The 21,934-nt window shown below is 39.7% G+C and overlaps 1 protein-coding gene across 3 annotated transcripts; it reads right to left on the bottom strand.

The window, feature by feature from the left end:
• Positions 1 to 166: 166 nt before the first annotated feature.
• On the bottom strand, positions 167 to 21,914 carry LOC136434527 (S-adenosylmethionine sensor upstream of mTORC1-like). Of its 3 annotated transcripts, none has more exons than XM_066427393.1 (4): positions 21,205 to 21,914; positions 5,607 to 5,901; positions 3,454 to 3,568; positions 167 to 2,891 (listed from the first exon to the last, which is right to left on the bottom strand). In XM_066427393.1, the coding sequence occupies exons 1-4, from the start codon at positions 21,377 to 21,379 to the stop codon at positions 2,319 to 2,321; spliced, it is 1,158 nt and encodes a 385-aa protein (XP_066283490.1). In that variant the 5' UTR covers positions 21,380 to 21,914; the 3' UTR covers positions 167 to 2,318. The 3 variants fall into 3 exon arrangements, with proteins under 3 accessions (XP_066283490.1, XP_066283492.1, XP_066283491.1); XM_066427395.1 differs by lacking the exon at positions 21,205 to 21,914 and adding an exon at positions 20,624 to 20,754; XM_066427394.1 differs by lacking the exon at positions 21,205 to 21,914 and adding an exon at positions 8,773 to 9,108.
• Positions 21,915 to 21,934: the final 20 nt, after the last annotated feature.

Raw genomic sequence — 21,934 nt, 5'->3', positions numbered from 1 at the left:
CCTAAAGCCCCCCTCTCACTTAACCCGCGGCACGCTGGCGGCGTCGCTGTGTCCTAAACTGCATTTGTTCAATTTTGTCTACCCTCAAAGCATATCCCTTAGCCTTACCCCCAACAAAAGTTTCTGAAACAGTAAATAATGCAAAAATGAGGACCAGATACGTATGGCAGGTTTACTTTTTTATTCCGGTGTTTCTTCTGCATTGAATAACAAATGGAACAGTGAGGGAAATTTATATATTCAGATGATTTCAAAATGCAAAGCTTAACGCTAAAGCTGTTAAGCTCCAAAATACTACATTACGATTGAGGTAACATCAACTTTCAAAATTACACCAGGTACCCTGAGACTACCACATTAAAAAAACAAAAGGACCAAAGCCTTCTCAAGAATGTCTTAAACCCTGGAAATCTGAAGAGTGCATACCACAGGGATTACTGATTTTGCATTAGCAGATTTCTTTTAACTCAACATTCTTTCAAGGTGGTCTCAGCGTACTCAGCAGAATCGTTAGTCGATGTTACATTTCGTGTAGCAACAATGTGACATTATAGAATGTATAACATATTTGGCTACCAGCTATAGAAAGAGTCAAATTTGAATGACTTCACAGATCACCAAGAACTCTAACAGTGAAAAATGCATCCGGACCAAGAACATGTTGATTTAATTGTGCAACTCCATTTAAAAAGCTCAGCATTTTTTTGTTTTGGTCTCATCTCTCTGTCCTTCTCAACTTAGACACACTCTATTCTTCTTCTGCTATTAGACTTAATCTCCAAGCAGATGTAAGGAGCTGACTCAGTCCAGTGTTTAACCTTCTCCATGCTGCCTTACTCTGTAACCAATAAGGAATTGAGTTCCAAACTGGGCTACATGTACTTCAGTGTGCTAAAGGTTAAGCCTAGTTTTGCAACATCTGCAGCTCGTCTTTCTAGTAGTGAACCTTTTTTTTAAACTCTTCATCAGATTTGTGATCGCAAAAACACACACAAAACAGAGACTGAGTCAGATCCTTACATCTGCTTGGAGATTAGTTCTACTCCAGCCAACACATATCACATAGGAACTCTTTTAAAGCTTCCTGATGTGACAACCTGATAAAATACAGCTAAAACTTCCCATGCTCTTGCCTGGACATGTCTAGTGTCAACTCTCATAAGTCATAATTCAACCAGGTACCCTTAGACCGCCATATCATAGGTGTTATCGAGGCCTTAGATCTCAAGAATGTCTTGAACACCTAGATATCTGAAGTGTGCACACCTCAAGGATTACTGATGCTGCATCTAGTAGATGTCTTTAAACTCACCATTTCTTAATGCGGCTGTCTTAGAGTACCAAGCAGAATTAAGAGAGTTGATGTTACATATACTCTTGCCTTTTCCTTCACAGTATTACGACTCTCCTGACTCGAGAACTTTTTAAATGGAAGTTGCAAAAACATTTGAAACAGTCGGCCCACATTTTGAGCTTTGTTACAGCTACCAGTAAGCAAAACTGAAAGATATGGTCAATGTTTAAGAAATATGCCATATAGAATCAGTGGTTAGTTTTGATATGAGATTTTTAGAATATCAAAGTTAACAATTTGCCATAAGAATTAAACATTTATGGTTTTGATAATTTTCACTCATCAAACTGAGAGGTAGAAAAACTAGCTGCACTGAAATAAACAAATATTAAATTAAATGCATTTGGCAGTATTCAATACTCTATGCTCTAAGTATACAAAATATCACAACAGTATAAGTATCATATACATATACACTGTACCACATATATTGCAAAATATACATAGACAACACGATATATAACAAATGGCATATAGACAAAACGATACGAAAATTTCAACTCTTTTGTATCTGAAAACCTTGATTTCAAATAAAACTTTTCATCTTTTGCCCTCTCTTTTACTTTTTAGTTTTACCAATTTTTGGGGTTAAATGCTGTAAGGTACATAGACGAATATTGCATATACTGGGTAGTAAATATCAATACACATGATGTTATTCCACATATAGATACTGGCTATGGGCTTTGAATATATTCACTTCTTGTTTGTATTTCTCAGTAGTTTTGTTCCCAGAGCACACTAAAGTTGCACAGAATTTAATTTCTCAATTCTCAGACTTTTGGGGTTTTGATTTTTAAGTCTGTGAACCAAACAATTCAACTGAAGTGGCCTGTGTCTGCATAATACAACTTTGGTGCCAAAAGGCCACCTCAAGAGTTACAGGGCTAAAATGGCACATGACAGTGGAATGGGTTAACACTGAATATCACCATACAAAATACAGACACGACGGGACGTCACCCTAGCTGAAATCAAGCTCATCCATCCCATCGGGTAACGCCCCGAAACCTTCGAGTAATAGTCTCTCCTCGCTCTCCGAGCGCATGAAATCTTCTGTGAACACGCTCTCTTCCTCGAACTCATTGAAGTCCTGCGGTATGTACAACATGTCGGGCGTGGCGTCATTGGTCAGGAGATTGTTTCTCGTGTCCCGCGACACTTTCCTGAACGCCATGAGGTGCAGGTGCCTGTCCTTGCCGTACCGCCACCTCTGGAACCCCATGGATTCGATCGCTTTCCTCCAACTCTTGATCATCGCCGCGTTACGTCCTTGGTGGCTCGAGTCCGGCGTTATTATCAACAGGAGTCCGTTCAACGCGAGGAGTTCGTGGGCCTTCTGACAGCATATCCAGCGCTGGTAAGGCGAGGGAAAGTATGACAGTAGGAGAGAGAACACGACCACGTGGAAGATTTCGCGAGGTACTCTTTCCAGCGGGCTGCGTAAGCTTCCTCGGAGAAAAGTGTCTATCGTGTCGGGCGCAAGTTGTAGAGGCTCCTGGACTTGCAGGTTGAGGAAGTCACACTTGTAAACACTCTGGAATTAAGGAAAGAATATCGCAGTTAGCATTCAAATCATTTACAAAAAATTACACAAAGTTTAAGTCAAAAATAAGCATGCTTTCCTCCGAATCATATGTTTTCCTTTCCATACTAATGTACAATGTAGTAATTCAGAAAATTGCAGAAAATTTAAAATTTCAAAGCTACAAAGACCTAGCAAAAATAAAGGAAAGGCTATAGATAATACAACCTCCCTAAAACCTATCAACTCTCATTGCCATAATTCTGCCAGGTAATGCTAAGACGGCTAGCCTGAGTGTCATCCTGTTTCAGTTCCAGGCTCTACCTTTTGGTGAAGGTAGAGCCTGGAACTGAAACAGGATGACACTCAGGCTAAAGACGGCCTCATTAAAATAGCAATGCCACCAATGCAATACTAATGTAGCATCAGTAATCCCTGAGGTAATAATGGTATGCACACTTCAGATATCCAGATATAACACTGTTCTTTTTGTTAAGTTGCCAGTTTTAGGGTACCCGGTGGAATCATGAGAGTTGACAAGACCTACAACCGATATCACAGTGTGATAGCGTACCTCTACAGCAGGGACGATGTCGATCCCGATGGCGAGAAAGTCCTCAAACTCCATGAAGGGGTTGTAGCAGCTGCCCACATCCAGAAGACGGATCTTACTGGTGAAGGGAAGTCTTCTGTAGGGAACGGGAACAGCAATGTGTTAACAAATGTTTTTTGTTTGAAGTCACCTTCAATTGAGGTGCAATATGACACGTTTTCAACCACAGTCAAAGCTGTTCATGTGTCCAGGTCTACATAATGACCACACTTGCCACTGTGACCACTTTATAGTGGCCCCTTAGATAATTTTCGCCATTAACACAAGATTTAAGAAAAAAAAAGAACCCTCTCTATAGTGATCACCTGTCCACATAGACCAGATTTTATCGGTCCCATGACTGGTCTTCTTGGGCAGTTTTGACTGTAGCTAGTACTAGTACAAATGTTGTGCAATGCATTACTACTGTACTAAAGAATTGTTTCAACCACTTGTAACACAATTAAGTCGTCGTGAAAATAAATGTCTTGTCCAGTTACATAAATGATAATCAATTGCCCACTGACTTCACCATAAGGGCAAGAAGTCAAAAGGTGACTGCTTCATAAATATTCAAGACTGCTCAGAACGCAAGCATGTTGTTGAATTGCTGAACCCATACATGCGGGTAATGTCTCTCCGCAGATAGGCTATAAATAGCCACAGTTGCTAGGGCTCCCTTCTGAATAAATTACCCATTAACGCAAGAGAGCCACCTGCTTGTGATAAGATAATGTAACTGCTTTTTTAAGTTCACAGAAAGTTAGTCTCACGGAAGGGAGAAATTGTTCATTATTGGCCATGGTAGTGTTTGCAGTGGTTTTTAGTTTGCGGTTGAAATAAAGGGGCAGGAGAGCAGAAGACAAAACAAGCATTTTCTCTATGGTTTTAATGTAAGTTTGTGATGAAGTGGTGACCAAGCATGAAAGCCACAAACATTAATCCACAATGCATTAACTTCATACTGTGCTTCTGCTTTCAAATCCTTTAAAAAATTGAAAAATGAGAGCCTTTTTAATTAAAGCTCTTTGGTTAAAAGATGTGAAAACTTTCTTATATTCTTGGTCAGTTTGTGATCTGAAAACACCAAAATGCCTCCTTCCCTTCCCATCCCTTCACCACGAGAGTAAGTCTCTGTGACAACAAATTTACAGTTGTATCACGGCGCGCATTACGAAAATGATTAAGATCTGTAGAAAACGAGTCTCTGTCAGACTCAGAAGATGTAAAATCTTATTCAAATTCATGGCCAGTGTTTAAATCCAATGTAAAATTGTTGTGAGGTTGTTTGCAGGGTAAAAGCGCCAGCTGTGATGGACACCAGAGGCCGACTCTCCACTGATGTTTCCTGTTTACCAGGGAATTGAGAGAAAGTGAAAACTGCAGCCTGGTTGACTTAATGAGATGCAGAATCTGCCTGGCAACAGCGGGCCATGTATAGTGGTAGTGCTCCATTCTCATACTGTAACTTCATTTATTTTAGCAGGGACTAAATTTCCTGGTATGATGGGAAATGAGTCTTTTAGGGGGCATTTTAAGTTTGCAGGTGAAACAAATCTGTAGCACAGTAGTGATACAATGGAAATGGATACATGTATTTGCAATGTCATGATTTGCAGTGGAGAGGTCACTGCGAAAATATTACCACTGCAAACGTTTAAAGATTCACAGTACATGATGTGCCACAGGGAATTTTGTTCCTGACAGGTGGTTACAACCATTACATGGATGTATTCAATCTTTTATAAGCTTTTATACAGACTATTCGTAGGAGATGGCTAAGTTGGTAAAATAAAAATGTCCTGCAACCTTTTTACTTTCTGAATTTTTAAATTTCACCCAGATTTTCCTCTTGGCAGGTGGTTACTTAAGAAAGAATATTCTTTCTACACTTAAGGAGTAAACTAGGATGCCTTGGAAGGTCTTTTCAAATCCTTCACAGAAAATACTTATTCTTATCAAAAGAAGGTACTTTAAAGTGATCAATTTTCATTGGGACTCAATTTCTGTTGGTAGCACAGCTAGGTAATACAATAGAATGCATATTCGTAGTGTCATGATTTCGCTGTGGAGAGATTGCCCGAACCATGATAGAAAAAGTGCAAATAGCAAAGAGGGTTTCGCTCCACACTTACATCGTGTTGTAGTCGGCCGTTTTCATCCTTTTCCTCTCCGTTTCGCAGTTTTCCCCGTTAGTAGCGCCCCCTAGCGTGTGCTGTCTTCTCCTGTCGTCCTTCTCTAGACACTTCAGCAGCCCTCCGCCGCGAAAGAAATCGTAGCACGTCCTCCTGCACCACTCGATGCGGTCGTGGTCACTCGGGGTCGTCTTCTTCCAGTGGTCCACGGCCAGGAGGCGCATGGCGCAGGCGTACTCGCTCAGCGACTGTTCGTCCTCGCAGTGCTCCTGCCAGATCTTGTCAAAGTCTCCAACTGGGTAGGGAAGATACGAATTACGAATACAGTCAACTGCAAGTTTGTAAAAGTACATGAATATTGTATAATAAAACTTTAAATCTTGTCGCAGGCTCCAACTGGGATGAGAACATACAAAAATACAGTCAACTGCAAGTTCGCAAAAGTATAATCAAACTGTCAATTTCACAGTGACCGCTCTGCCACTGCGATAGGAAGATACAAATACCAGTATAGTCAATACATTAGCCAGTTTTAAAAATGGTAATACAGTGAATCTAAAACTTTTCCAGGTGTTCAAGACATTCTTGATCCTGAGAAACCATTTTTTTAAATGTAGCAAGGCTGGATTATGGTTACTACTCCATAAACCTCAAAACTGGATAAAAGACATTTTAGCTCTATTGACTTGTTATTCAGAGTTGGTCCCACAAGATGACAAAGTGACCAATTTGGCAATCAAGCTGCCAGCTACAGTTTTCTTTGACAATATAAATAGCCACTCCTTTGGCACAGTAAACGGCACACGGTCTGTCTGGTTCAAACATACATGAACTTGTGCCAAGAATATCTACTGGTACACTTACAGTCGCTTGCGCTGCAGCCGACCAATGATGATGATGATGACACTACCAGTGTGCTACTATCATTATGCACAGTCTAACTTTGATGACCTTTGGATACCCTCTACTAGAAGTTCAAGTTGAGTACTAGAACAGTCAAGAACATGTGATTTGGGCCATCTCCATCAGAAGTGTTTACAAATTAGAGGATGACATTTCAAATTTGGAGGACACTGACATTCTGTGTAGGTGAATGACCTAGGATAACATTTGGATAAATGACTAAACCGACATTGTCCTATGGCCTAAAAACTGACTGCGCCAAAGCGGTGTCTGATTGTAATACTGTAAGGACGGGGACGAATGGTATGTAACGTAAGATCCTAGCCCCTGAGTTGGCATCTGATGATGTCCTTGACAAGTAATACTTTATAGATCATGATTTTGTGTTTATGGTTTTGGCATTGACCTCGTCATATCGCAAGCATGTGTTCTGTATTGCACTGCATTATTACGACTATTTCAACCACGAACTTAGTCTGACTCCCTTATGACGGAATTAAGTCCTGCAAACTGTCCTGAATCACTTTAAAGGACACATATTTCTGTATTCCTAAAATCCACAGTGCCAACTGCAAACAAATATGGCTAGAACACTGGGTCAGTGTCCAAAGACAAAATCAATGTCAGACAATCTTGTCCCTAGGTAACCTAAATCCAGTTATGGCATCGACAGTAAATTTCCATGACGAATGGTCTACATGTACAATGACATATTAACTAAAGTGACAAAGGTCACATCTTGAGTTCACTGACTTTTGCAGCTGTTAACATTCTTTGAGCTTGACATCATTTTTTTGTAATGTTCCACTGACAATGCTCTATATTTCCATTCACAATAGACTTCTTTTACTCTAATTTTCCATAATCCTTTATTTTTTTCTGTAAAACTAGAACCATGTGAAACATAGACTTCAAGTCATTCCATGTGTCAGTAATGTGACATGTACTGAAAAAAGTAGTTCAAATTTGCTAGCACGACTGAAAGTTCCGCTCCAAATTTTGAGAGTCTAAATTCATTTGTATTCGAAACAAGTTTAACTCTGCCAAGACATTAGTTGCCACATCTTATGATTTTTACGCTTCATTTCCATGATATCTTATGATCTAAAATCTAAACGAGAAAACTTGCTCTGCAAGCAGAAAAAAGTTGAGTAACACTTATTTCTTTTGTAAAACACCAGTTCTTCATTGTAGACATCTTAGTAACGCTTCTGTGCTAGTTTGGAAAACATGAATTATCTAATCTAATGTTTAAAACATGTTCTGTTACTGAGAGAAAAACAACCTGTCTGTGACACTGGCTGGGAAAAACACCTCCATATATGGCAACAGGGGCGGCCATCCCACCTCCATATAAGGAAAGCGGGGTGACCATCCCATGTCCTGCCCACCCGCATGTCACCTTATTCAGTTGTTGACAGAAGAGATGACGGGAGCAGGGCGGCCAGAGCACATGTACTGACCGGTGCTCATACTCATGACCGGTGCTCATACTCATGACCAGTGCATGTACTGTGGTCAGGGGATGTGCACGTACAACCTGCTCAGTCATGACCTTATTGACAGAACAGATAACCCATAAGAAATATAGCCCACGTACTGACCAGTACATGCATGTATAACCTACGCTGTCCTGACCTTATCGCCTATTGACAGAAAAGATTACCTTTCCCCCAAAAGATAATGCATGTTTAATAGAAAAACAAGTAGGAAATACTATATACAGTCCAGCCTGTGTATAGTGGCCATTCAAGGGATTTTAAGCACAAGGTTTTTTTTTAAACAGGTGGTCACTCACTCACTGGTCAATCTTTAGCATGGTTTGATTGACCAAAAAGTGACCACAGTGGTCAGGCAGGCCTAAAGCTGAGGCGATAAACTAGTCCGAAGTAGATACATTTTCTCAAAGCACAATAATTTTATTTCATCATGGCCTTTTCCGTAGTTCCTGTTCAAATTTCCTACAAGTATTTCTCTAAACTATCCGAAAGAACAAAGAGTGACGAAAAAAATTAACACCAAGTGAAAGACTTCATAATCTTTAAAAATCAATTTATTCATTGAAACGAAATTATCTTTTTTTTTTTGCATGACACCGAGTTCCAGAAACACTTGACATTTGACAAGAAAATTGGCTTCAAAAGAATCAACGTTAACAATAGAATAAAGCCCTACGTCCATTCATTTGCAACTGCCATAAAAAGTCAGACTCAGAAAGAAACTGGATAATACACCTGCATAAAAAAACAACTGTGACCCTCACCATCTATATCTTCTAGCGGCCACTGAAGTTCGTACTGTTGGTACTCGTTCCGACAAGACTTCATGCCCGTCTGTATCGCCGGGTATCGCTGGCGGTCAATGTGGAAGCAGACCGAAAACGAACCCATCGTTCAAAACCGCAAACAAGCCTCCTGCTATTCACACAAGAACAGGACTGCCTGAACAACACTTTCTCTCTCCCAGAAGATGGCACGGGGTGTTACCAGTGGCTTGGCAGTGGAAGAACGATCAGCTTGTGACCAGCGCTAGTGAAAAACAAGGTCTACCTCTGTCCCACATGCTATCAATCACCCCACCAGCTGAATCTCGTGTGATGCAACCCCTAGCCAAGACAGGAGCCGATATTCAAATGAGCAGGCCGTGCCATTCCTACCGAGAGGCACAGAATTAAAAACCTGCTTTCTTACACAAAGCGAAACAAACACAAGAACAAAAAAGGTATAAACATGCTACAATTTATTGATATCCATTTTGTAAAGTTCTTTTTGTAGATGAAATAGGAACATTTACAAGCTTACAACCCCTCAAGAAAATGGACTAGTCTTGGCTGAAAAACAACTTGGTCAGCTATTGCATCATCGCCCAGGCCCCGCCCCCTTACGTGCCCAAATAGTGGTGTGAATTGCTGAGCATTTGTGAGCTCATGTAAAACAAGTTCCTGTTTGCATCATCCTAATTTCAGGTGTGAAAAAGGGGATGTTCTTTTGTTGAGACTTTTCTGGGAATTCTGTGACATGCAAATAAACTCGGGGCTGATGTAACAGTAGCAGGATATGTGATTCTGCGTAAATGGAAGTCAAATGGACTAACGGTGACAACAGGAAACTATCTTGAAGCAGTCAAACCTGTACAACTACTACAACTTTAAGTACAAGTGACCACCTCTACACAAGGACCACTTTGCCGAATGTTACCACTTTTTGATGTTCCCTTAGATCTACTAGTAGATGATTTTTCCCATTGAATCATGTCTATAGTGACCACCTGTCAATATAGGCCAGATTTTATCAGTCCGGAGTGGGCAGTTTTGACTGTATAAATTACCATAATCATATTTTTTTAAAAGGATGATTTAACAAAAGTCACATAGAAACACACTAGGAAACATCTTAAGAGCAAATGTCTGTAAGGATCAAACAATGGTGGCAGGGGTCAAAAAATCGATTCGGCTCATATTTTGCACAGTGATAGTACTTGGCCCACTATCCCTCAAAATAGCTTTCTTTTTGCTCAACACCGATTGTTGCCATGGCAACGGGCCAAACAAGTTTTGGGGCCATTTTCCCTGATTTGGGTATGTCAAAAACATGAAAATTGGCTCATTTTAGGACACGATTACGAGCAGATGCTTGAATTTAACGGGAAAACAAAAACTGGGCTAACAAGAACAACTATTCAGCTTTATTAGAATAGCTTTGAAGTTTTCAGAAATTCAAGTTGAAGTGCTTGGGCAACCTCAAAACAATACAGTGTTTGTAGCTTGTGAAAAAAGGTAATTTTGTCCTAACTTTGAAACGCTGTAAGTCAGAAAGTGGTGTTTTGTTTTACTTCAAATTTACATCATATATACATCCAAGTAGTAGCTATCATGTATTAGTTTTCAAATTTTGGTATCTTTTTTGGTTGTCACGTAACTGCCCTCAGAAGTAGGTCATTTTTTATGTTTGACGAAAAATATGATGTTGGGCTATATTTAAAGCCCAATATATGGGAAAGTAATAAAGTGATCTGGTTTAAATTCATGTCAAAGGTAACCTTATACATGTTCTATTAAATGAATGGTTGCAAAGGTTGGTGTCTTGTATCGTTGCTGTGTACTTGTCCCTAAAAGTAGGCCATATTTTCGACATATGCGGAAATCAACATTTTTGGCTAACTTTGAAGCCCTGAAGATGTCAATGTGGGATGTTTTCTTCAACTCAATATTTTATCAGTTGTACCCCTGTGTATTGTCTCTCAAATGAATGGTTTCAAAGGTTGGTGTCTTGTTTCGTTGCTGTGTACTTGTCCCTCAAAGTAGGCCATATTTGAGCATGTGTGGAAATTGATCTTTTGGGCTATGTTTGAAGCTCTGAAAATGTCAAAGTGGGATGTTTTTTCAATTCAATCTTTTATCAGAAGTGCCCCTGTGTATTGTCTATGAAATGAATGGTTGCAAAGGTTGGTGTTTTGTTTTGTTGCTGTGTACTTCCCCCTAAAAGTAGGCCATATTTTAGACATATGCGGAAATCAACATTTTTGGCCAACTTTGAAGCCCTGAAGATGTCAAAGTAGGATGTTTTTTTCAATTCAATCTTTTATCAGATTCACCCCTGTGTATTGTCTATCAAATCAATGAATGGTTGCAAATGTTAGTGTCTTGTTTCGTTACCGTATACTTGTCCCTAAAAGTAGGCCATATTTTCGACATATTTGGAAATTAACATGCAGTAATTTCTAAACCCAAGTTCTTGAAAAGTAATACTATGTATTGTCTTTTAAGAATACTTCTGAGTATCACCTAAGGGTTTTACTGATTTTACCCCCATACCTACTAGAGTATAGCGGATCTCCCCTTATCATCATGCCCAGTAGGCTGAAAAACTTGAGAACTCCAGTATGTAGGTCAGAAGAGGGGAAGTTTGAATACATAAGTATTTTACCCAGCTCGTAGAGTATAGTGGATCTTCACTCATCTTTGAGTGCAGAGGGAGAAATTGTTTTGATTTTGCTTCCTTTGAATCGCTTATTTCCGAAATATGACCTAAATGTACGTTCAGGGACAAGTACACTGCAACGAGACAAGACACCAACCTTCAAAAATATTAATTTGATAGACAATACACAGGGGTACTTCTGTTGATGGAATTAAAAAGATATCCTACTTTGACATTTTCAGGGCTACAAAGTTAGCCAAATATAGCTAGTTTCTGTATATATGCAAAGTATGACCTACTTAAAGGGACAATTCCACGGCAACAAAACAAAACACCAACCTTTGCAACCATTCATTTCATAGACAATACACAGGGGCACTTCTGATAAAATATTGAATTGAAAAAACATCCCACTTTGACATTTTCAGAGCTTCAAACATAGCCCAAAAGATCAATTTCCACACATGCTCAAATATGGCCTACTTTGAGGGACAAGTACACAGCAACGAAACAAGACACCAACCTTTGAAACCATTCATTTGAGAGACAATACACAGGGGTACAACTGATAAAATATTGAGTTGAAGAAAACATCCCACTTTGACATCTTCAGGGCTTCAAAGTTAGCCAAAAATGTTGATTTCCGCATATGTCGAAAATATGGCCTACTTTTAGGGACAAGTACACAACAACGATACAAGACACCAACCTTTGCAACCATTCATTTAATAGAACATGTATAAGGTTACCTTTGACATGAATTTAAACCAGATCACTTTATTACTTTCCCATATATTGGGCTTTAAATATAGCCCAACATCATATTTTTCGTCAAACATAAAAAATGACCTACTTCTGAGGGCAGTTACGTGACAACCAAAAAAGATACCAAAATTTGAAAACTAATACATGATAGCTACTACTTGGATGTATATATGATGTAAATTTGAAGTAAAACAAAACACCACTTTCTGACTTACAGCGTTTCAAAGTTAGGACAAAATTACCTTTTTTCACAAGCTACAAACACTGTATTGTTTTGAGGTTGCCCAAGCACTTCAACTTGAATTTCTGAAAACTTCAAAGCTATTCTAATAAAGCTGAATAGTTGCTCTTGTTAGCCCAGTTTTTGTTTTCCCGTTAAATTCAAGCATCTGCTCGTAATCGTGTCCTAAAATGAGCCAATTTTCATGTTTTTGACATACCCAAATCAGGGAAAATGGCCCCAAAACTTGTTTGGCCCGTTGCCATGGCAACAATCGGTGTTGAGCAAAAAGAAAGCTATTTTGAGGGATAGTGGGCCAAGTACTATCACTGTGCAAAATATGAGCCGAATCGATTTTTTGACCCCTGCCACCATTGTTTGATCCTTACAGACATTTGCTCTTAATACTTACAAGAATATGATTATTTTTCTTCAGAACATATTTTTAAAGACTCCGCAATAAATATGAGGGAAGATTATAGAAAATGTGACGCTAATTTGAAAAATAGCAAAGCATGAATCATACATTCAAATTCTGGCGCTGTGCTAACACACGCTACAGAAAAATCTCCTGTAAATAGAATGAATAACGGTACAATTTTCCTCCTCTATCAAGCTAATAAATAACTGACCACCACGTAACACTGTGCCTACATGCCGATACACACGCCTACTCAAAGCTCAATACATAAATGCCCTACTTAAAACTCCCCCGACGGCCTACCCCACCATCAGTTTGATTCCAAAGTCTGTGAGATAACCTTGGATCGTGCAAAGTAGCACGTACACACACATGTAGGCCTCTTAATTTAAAAGTCTTATATAAGTCTGATAACCCATTTAATGTGCTGATTCTTCTTCTAATCTAAAGAAGTTGTGCTGAACTAGCATTAAAAATTCAAATGGGAAAGTCTGTACCTTGGTTCACACAGTTTTGGAGAGTGACTATAGTCAGATTTGACTTTTCCTCACAGCCCTCTCTTTACAACATAATATTGATCAGTTCCTACAGTAAATTTATACTACAAAATATCTGAGTATGGAGAAAATGAATTGGTGTGGCAGATAATAAAACAAGCTAATCTTTCTGTCCACGCTCCTTCACAGCGTCGTAATAAATTAACTTGTTCCACTGAATATGCGAGTGCGAGTCTTTTATGCAATTCACTTTTTGGCCGCATGAGGGCTACTATAGCGGTTTGTTCGCAAAGACAGCCCTGGGACAGAGAGCGTATTTTTGGTGCGCGAAGCATGCTGGGAGGACGGTAGTATCCTGGGGACGTGAATGTATGTGTGGAGAAGGCCAAACTCGCTACCGTAGCAAACTCCCTTCCGTGACATAACTCCCCTCTCGGCAATCTAGAAGGGTAATCTAACACCCTCGCAGCGCCACCAAATTAGGTACATTTTAAAGTTCCCTTTGATATAACGTATCACCATTGTGGCAACATTTTACCCCCGAAATAGTAAACTTTCGTCTTGTTTTCGCCTCGGTAACTGTAGAAAATACTAGCTAACTAGTGTACAGTCACACGTTGTATAGAGACGCACACAAGAGTCACACAACTTACGATTTGCTAAGGTAATTGAGACAAACACAAAACAAAACAAAATGACAGCCGTGGATTCCATATAGTTTTATTTTGTGTATTGGTTGAGCCCACGATCTAAACCTATGGCTTCTTCGCGGCGCTGGGTACGAGCGTGCTTTCTGTCAAAGTCTATATTACAACAAGACCACTTCCTGTTCTAGTCTGTAAAATAAAAGACCACTGAATAGATTCCTGATTGACATGTTTCCTAATCTCATTAGTCTGGATTATTGGGAAGGTGATAATTAGATGATTATTAGGCTGTACACAACAGGAGGCAAGTTTATTACTATTGAGAGGAAACTAATTGGGTTGTTTCCTAATCTAATTAGTCTGGATTATTAGTGAGGTGATAACTAGATGTTAATGAAGTGGTTCACCACAGGGAGCAAGTTTATTGCTAGTATTCTCACTTTGCACTGAGTGACTTATCTCCAAGCAGATCTATCTGTGGCAAGGCAGTATTACAAGAGCCAATAGATCTGCTTGGAGATTACTGAGAGACAACTGTGATTACCTTGCTTCCAATATGACAGCAAGTATCCAAAACCTCCAGTGGCTTTGGATACTCGTTTTCCTTTTGATACTGCATGCCTTGCCACCAATATAAGATCTGCTTGGAGATTACTACTATTGAGTGACTACTGACTGCCTTGCTTCCAATATGACAGCCACAAATTTTCTCTTTCTTGTAATACAGTACCTTGAATGATGTTTCCCATTGACACAAAAATTAAGAATCCTGTATCTAGTAACCAAACACCTGTCAACATTACTGTCACATAGCCTGAGTGCCATCCTAGATTATTACTTGTAGTAATAAGATGGCACCCAGGCTACACATGACATAGAGTGATAGACCAGATTTTTTTCGTCCCCTACATGCAGGGTTTCCATACTGGATTTCTACCAATGAATATGGGAGGGATGGTACAAAATGTGACACTGATTTGCAAAATATCAAAGCATGAATCATGTGTCAAAATTCTGATACTGTGCACATATATAGCAGAAGTTTATGTAACACACACACCCTATGCACCCATCCCCCCAAAATTCTGATCTAAATGAAATAAGGGAATATAAAGAATGGTCAATACTCACTCATGGTCAGCTTGTTTCCTCTTACTGTACACTGTGAAATATTCGCATTGGTTTTATGTTCAGGGTTTTTAAAAGTGACCTCTCAGTACTCTGTCTCGTATTGTTTCAAACTATGTCATCCTGATAATATTAGTTTAAGTTAACGGTATAAATTTGTAGTTTTGATGCACGAGTAGTTCTATTGTCAACGGACAATACCTCGTCAACGGAAATTTACAAATAAATGATGTCAGGCTTAAAGAATTACCAGTTATTCAACAGCTGCAAAAGGCAATGAACTAGAAACGTGACATTTTAAGCTAACAATACATAATGGAAAAGTGCTACAAACAAGAAGGTTACCTGTATCTGTATCTGTATCTATATAGCCGGTATAACCGCCATCAGGCGTAACACACCAGCTTCGCAGGCACGCGGCGCGGCAGCAGCTGGTCATATTACACCGAACGGTCTGTTACACCTAGTCTTTGCATATCTGACTGCAACCGTTCTTTAAAGCTACTTAGTGATGAAGCTCCTACAGTACTTGATGACAACGAGTTCCATTCTACTATGGTTCTCGGGAAATACGAATTTTTGAACACGTCAATCCTTGGCTGATAACTCTGGTACTTAAAAGCATGACTATTTCTGGTCCTCTTCTGAGCTGGCATTAGATACTTATCAGTCGGTACGTCCACAAGTTTATTAGTCATCTTGTACATCATGCAAAGTCTGGACATTGTTCTCCAAAGTCTAAGGTTAAATACCTTTAATTTCTTTAATTAAACACCTTTGTTCATATTTGTCTAACATGTATTTTGTTTTTAGACACTGCCCAGTAAAGACAAAGACCCATATTTGTTCCATGTTGGCAGTGGCTTTCAGAAATACTGGAACAAATAGAGAGATGGAAATTGACTGGATCATTCACTTTTTAAAAATCTCAACATCCTTCCCTTTCTTTTGACTCAGACAAATTACATATAAGTCTGTGAACTTAAAAATGATTCATGACCCCCCCCCCACACATTATTGTAGCATTTCTGTGGTAGGATTTCTATGTGAAGAAATTAAAGGTATTTAACCTTAGACTTTAACCAACTGTACTGTTGAGATCCATGGCATTTCGGGGAGTGAATGGTAGAACATGTGACGCTGATTTAGAGAATATCAAAGCTTGAATCATAAGTTCAAATTCTCACACTGTGTGCACACTATATACACACTCACACAACCCTGACTTGAATTTTAGGGCAATAACCGGTCAAAGGGGTGAGTGAAGGTCAGGTCATTTCCTTGCCTGAATAGTTTGGATAATTAGGAAGGTAATGATTAGATGATAAATAAGTCATTTCTCCCAATCCAAACGGTTTTGGTTTTTCTGTTTCGCGTGAGTTTCCATAGTGACTTCTATACTGATACCTCATTGGTAGTTCATTTAAAAAAAAAACTGGCTCCACCAAGTTAAAGGTTAGATCACAAACTCTGCCGGGGGTGGGAGAAGGGTCATTAAAGAGCCCTAACACTGTAACAGTGACTATTTTTCATAGACTGCACCCCCAATCTTATGTAGAATACCCTATCAAATACCTGTGAAACTCTCATCATTAGCTTTATGTGTCCCTTTGTACTTAGTCTACATCATCAAGCAGGTGATAATTAGATGATAATTAGAGCAGTATCTCTCTACAACAGGTTTCACATGATGTTTAGGTTTTCTAATTATCTTTATTCTATTAGCATCATCTAGCTAGTTGTTTCTGATTTATCCATTTGTCATCAAGTCAAGTCCAACTCAAAGCCTTTATTTTCTCTTTCGAATGCTTGTTCGGCCACATGGCCGCTTTTCAACAAGGGTTTAGGACAGGATTCAGGTTGAGCGGGATTTTACAAACACTAGCTGATAGGGATACAAATGGTTTAGTCTTAACACTCAAGACGAAACAACTTCTAGAAACTACGATATGATTGAAAAACTATGTGAATTTGTGTACAAATGTTTCAAGAAGAGAGAAGAGACTCTGTAGATTTAGATGGAATATAGAACAATGTTCCTTTTCTTCTACTTCATGTTATCTAATGCATTTGATTTAGCCCATGTTGGGCATGAATATGCAATAAAGTTCATTGTCATTGTCATTGCCACCCTGCGGAAGGTAAAAGTCCATTCTTGCTGGCATTTTTGGTATCACTCCTAAGAAAATGTTGAGTCATAATGAGCTCTACATACGCCTGAGGTCAGGACTCCGGAGGTATGACTGGTCTGACAGGAAGTGGTGGACAGGTAGACAGACAGGTGCCACACCTTTGGTTGGATTCTGTTGTATCATCTATGACAAAGCAATACTGTAAATTGATTTATTTTCACTGGATTTTAAGTTCACGGTTGAAAAAATTCCGTACTACAGTAGATTGTTCTTGATGCTAAATGGAAACGTATATTCACTGTGTCATGAATTTACTACTGTGGAAAGGTCCAATCGAAAACTGTCGCAATAAAACGGCCGTGAACGTTTCAGAATTTACAGTATTGTGGCTACATGTTCATATCAAAACTTGACTGTAAACCTCTGGTCAAAGCTGAAGAATTTACCCCATACCTTGAAATGCTCTCGTCATCTTGCTCAAATAGAAAGCTGTTGCTTGGTAAGATTTCCTTATATCATCTTGTCATGGAAAAGAATCCCTGGAAAAATTCCTGCTATCCTATCTATTGTTAGATCTTTCCCACAATCTTATCTCTTCTTCCTCAGGCCTAACATTGTTAGGCATCCACATACAAAATTTATTTTCTTCATTGTTTAGTAGAATGAATAAATTGTAAAAATCCAAATCATTTTTTCTACTTCTCCTCTTTATACCCTCACAAATGCTGACCAACAAAAACTTGACTTTCTTCACAGAAACCTTTGACTTGAATAAAAGAGCACTTGTTTTAACTTCAAGGTTTCTAATGTCACCCAATAGGTGTACTTTGAAACCTGATACTTTAAAGACCTTGTATGCAGGTACGTTCAACAGACGAAACCCTTGTTCATTGGTCGTACACCTGTTGCGTTGACAATAGTGGATTTATGGATTTGGGGCAAGTCTTTTTCAGCTTTTCACACTTAGACTCTTAACAATAAGGTCTTGTTGGGGTGTTAAAAGGTGCCCCCATGTCAAGTTTTCTGATGAAACCTTTGTTCATTCACACAGAGCTGTTGGAGAGAGTCTGCATGGGGGATCCGGGCAATATTTAACAGTAATTTTAGGAGGGTCGGCAACGCTTAACAGTAAATTGACTTCAAAATGTTCTTCAGAAAGGACGAAACCGGACGAAAGATGATGATGATGATGACAAAGTTGTAGACAAGCCATGAAGCTAGGGAACCTGAGTTCAATAAACTGGGAAGAATGCCAACTGGGGACACCTCCTGATGTGTCATAGCTCTGTCTATAGCAGTCTAGTGCCAGACAGGCCAGATAGCTGACATAGCACAGAATTCCAATAGCATATGTCTCATTAAAAAGACAGCCCCTGCAGTTTAAAAAAACTGCTAGGTGCAGTTCCAAAAAAAGCTGCTAGGGGACCCCACACCTATATTACTTCTTTCCAAGACCAAGAGCTATTTACCCCTAAAAAATTATTACCACAGCAGGTTAGAATGCTGTTAGGGGCGGAATCAAACATATCCTTCATTTTGCCAAAAACCTCCCAACATATCAAATGTGATAAAGGTCCTTTCAGAACTCTGTCTACAAACACACAAATGGCACCGGAAGTATAGCTGCCTTGGGTGCAATCCTATCTAGTTTACCATAGCTCCCTCACAAAATTCTGTAGTTTGAAACGATCAGATCTAAATCTAGGCAAGGCTAATAAGATGGAAGGCTTGTCTTCATCTTATATATCTATAACATCCATATGGAGCACTTCGATGAAAGTATGCCCTTATGTTTGTAGAGTGTTACCCTGTGAGTCATGACACTTTCTCCAACACAGACCAGGTCACTGAGATTAGGCTTAGGTTACACAAACCAGTGTCAAAAAAATCTCTGTCACAAGAAACCATTGTGCAACTCAATACCTGCCCTGTTTAGGGACCAGCATGTTTGTACAAGCCAAGCATTTAAAAGCATGGCAGAACATCCTGGAAATTTCCATGGACCTTTGTACAACTTAGACCCCCCTCACACAAGTCACAGACAACTGTAAATCCTGAAATGATTGCAATGGTTCTATCTATGCCGTTACCTCCCCACTGTGAAATCATGCCCCCACAAGTACAAGTTCACATTATATCATACAGTCAAGCGAAGTCCCCACGGAACTATGTAGGCACACTTGTAGGCTAGGCACACAAGTAAGTAAGGCAGCGTATGGAAAGATTTTTTAGGCACACAACGTTATTTTGGGGCTCGTATGCCACTGAAATGGGAACAGTCTGCATAGTTGCATAGTTCTTGTCTGAGAATGGATGGATGAATGAATGAACATATAGATGAATGAACTGAAGGGTGAATGAGTAAATGAATGAATGGATATTTACAATTTGGGCTGTAAACGCTCCATTTTTGAACTTTTAAAGCCAAATAAGGCTACAATTTCTAACCTCTTTGATCTAAAAAAACTAGCAGTGTTTGCAACATTTTTTAAGAAACCCTAAAGTTTTACCATAGTCCACTGTAACTCCTGGGGGCTAGGAAAATCTAAAGTAAAATGTAGGTATGTCCAGCCCTGGGCTGTCTAGGTACCCTGGTAAGATATTCCCAGCCCTGCGTCCGATCCTAATCCTATATCTGTATGTGTGTAACCTTGCATATCTCTCTCCAGAAATAGATTTTAAATGCAAATGAGTACACACAGAATTTTCCCTCATAAGTTAAGCATCTCTGGTCTGCCTTTAAAAAGTTTAACTTACAGCATTTGTCGTCTTTTGAAGTCTCATTTATTCCAAGTTGTCCAATATCTGCTTGCCTTATTTGCACAATCGGTCAAGTCAAGTCAAAGCCTTGGTACCGGATGACTATTTCTGCTTCACCCCTCTACGTTTCTAAAAGTCCAGCATGGGAATGGCAATCAGAATCATTTGGTGGTAAAATAAATTATAAATACAATGCACATGCAAACACATGTTGATTGTTTAATCTTTTAAACAAACCTTGGCTTCTTAATCTCATTATAGCAGCAAGGCAGTATCAAAGATCTTTCTGACAATTAAAAAACAAACTATGGTAATGTTAATGACATATAGATCTTGGCTGAATCCAAAGACTTTACAAATGTTACGTATATATGTATACTGTCCTCTGCTTTCACTTATGAGAAAGAGTGTGGTAATTGGAGACACACCACTAACATCGGATCACTATGATCAGATCAGCCCACTGCTGTAGTGCTAGCGCAACTGTGCGGCTTAAGGGCTAAAGAAATGGGGATGGGCACCGCCCTTTATACCAAAAGGTGTGGGAACTTGAGAAGGATTTTGAAACAACATATGTACAACCGAACCAAGATATAAAAGGAATGAAAACAATGACTGTACAAACCTTTAGATTCAGGTAAGTTGTGGTTGGTACCGTTTTTTTCCATCAGTCAACATGTTCCAAAAAAACTTGATCACCTCCTACTGAGCCAAGAAAAAAGTAGCCTCACACGACTCTAGCCTGCACTACACAATCCCTCGCTGTCAGGGGCTGGTCGGCCTCCTCCTTCTAACTAAGGGCCTGGCCAGTGGAAGGCGTGAGTTACTCAGTTAGTCAGGCTAACACGAACCAATTTTTCCTTGCACGAACACCACACACAAGTCACAAACACGAACTTCCCTGGAGCCAGAGGAGTGTTGCTCAGTATCCTATCAAGATCAAGTTGCCAGGTGACCGAGAGAGCTCGCACTAAACCGTCACATCATGCAGTTTTCATTTGCGGGGGAAAAAGAGCGGAACCCTTCCTCGAGCGTGTGAAAGGGCACGGGACTTCCTGTGGTCCCTGGCCTCTTCATCAAGCCGTACGAAAGCAAACATTCCCTTCCTGTCCTGTGAATCACGTGTAAGCTATGGTTCCTTGCTATGAAAAGAAAGCTGCCCCCCTCCCACCCTTACCCACCACCCCGCCCCCTTTTTCTCCTTACCTTCGCGATATTTCCTCCTCAGCTTGGCGTGGACGCCTTTCACGACGCCGGAGAGCTTCTCCTTTTCTTCCTTATCGTCTTTGCCGTCTGAGGAAGACGTGGAGAGGCCGAGCTCGCTACTAGAGCTCTCCGAAACTTTCCTGCCGTCGGTTCGACTATTTTTTCCGGTCGCCATGTTCTTTCTTTCTTCAGTTCGGCTCAGCACGTGAAATTATTTTTCGGTTCAAGCTAAATATAATTGAACATTCTTGAAGTGTTTTAAGGCGGGAAAATATTCAAACCCGCAAATATTGTATTCTTCTAAACAACAGTTCTAAAACTATTCAAAAAGGTACAGAAAACATGTTTTTCAAAGCTGTAAAAGTTTCATCGAAATGACAAGAATGTCATCAGCCACATTTGGATATATGAAGCTCTGTGATTGGCTGAGAGGGAATGACCCAATTGTGTTCACGTCAGTTATTGGCTACAGCCACTCTGGAATAGTCCACTATGCCAGATAGGGGTGATAATCAATCTTCACGCAGATGTTGGGGGTTGAAAATAGTAATGGTCAGAAGAAGATGCCTTGTACAGTGGCCGGGGCATTCCAAATTGAAAGATCGGCCCTTGCTTGTACAAAACAAAAGAAAAAAGTGCGCTATTTAAAGGGACCCAAACCTACTAATTACTCCCTGTCCCAAGAGCTATCTACCACTCGAAAATCACGACCATAGCATGTCTTGAATAG

Source organism: Branchiostoma lanceolatum, chromosome 5, assembly GCF_035083965.1.
Source record: "Branchiostoma lanceolatum isolate klBraLanc5 chromosome 5, klBraLanc5.hap2, whole genome shotgun sequence".
NCBI lineage: Eukaryota > Metazoa > Chordata > Leptocardii > Amphioxiformes > Branchiostomatidae > Branchiostoma > Branchiostoma lanceolatum.
The sequence above is the reverse complement of the archived record's forward strand: the minus strand, read 5'-3'. Positions and strand labels throughout refer to the sequence as shown.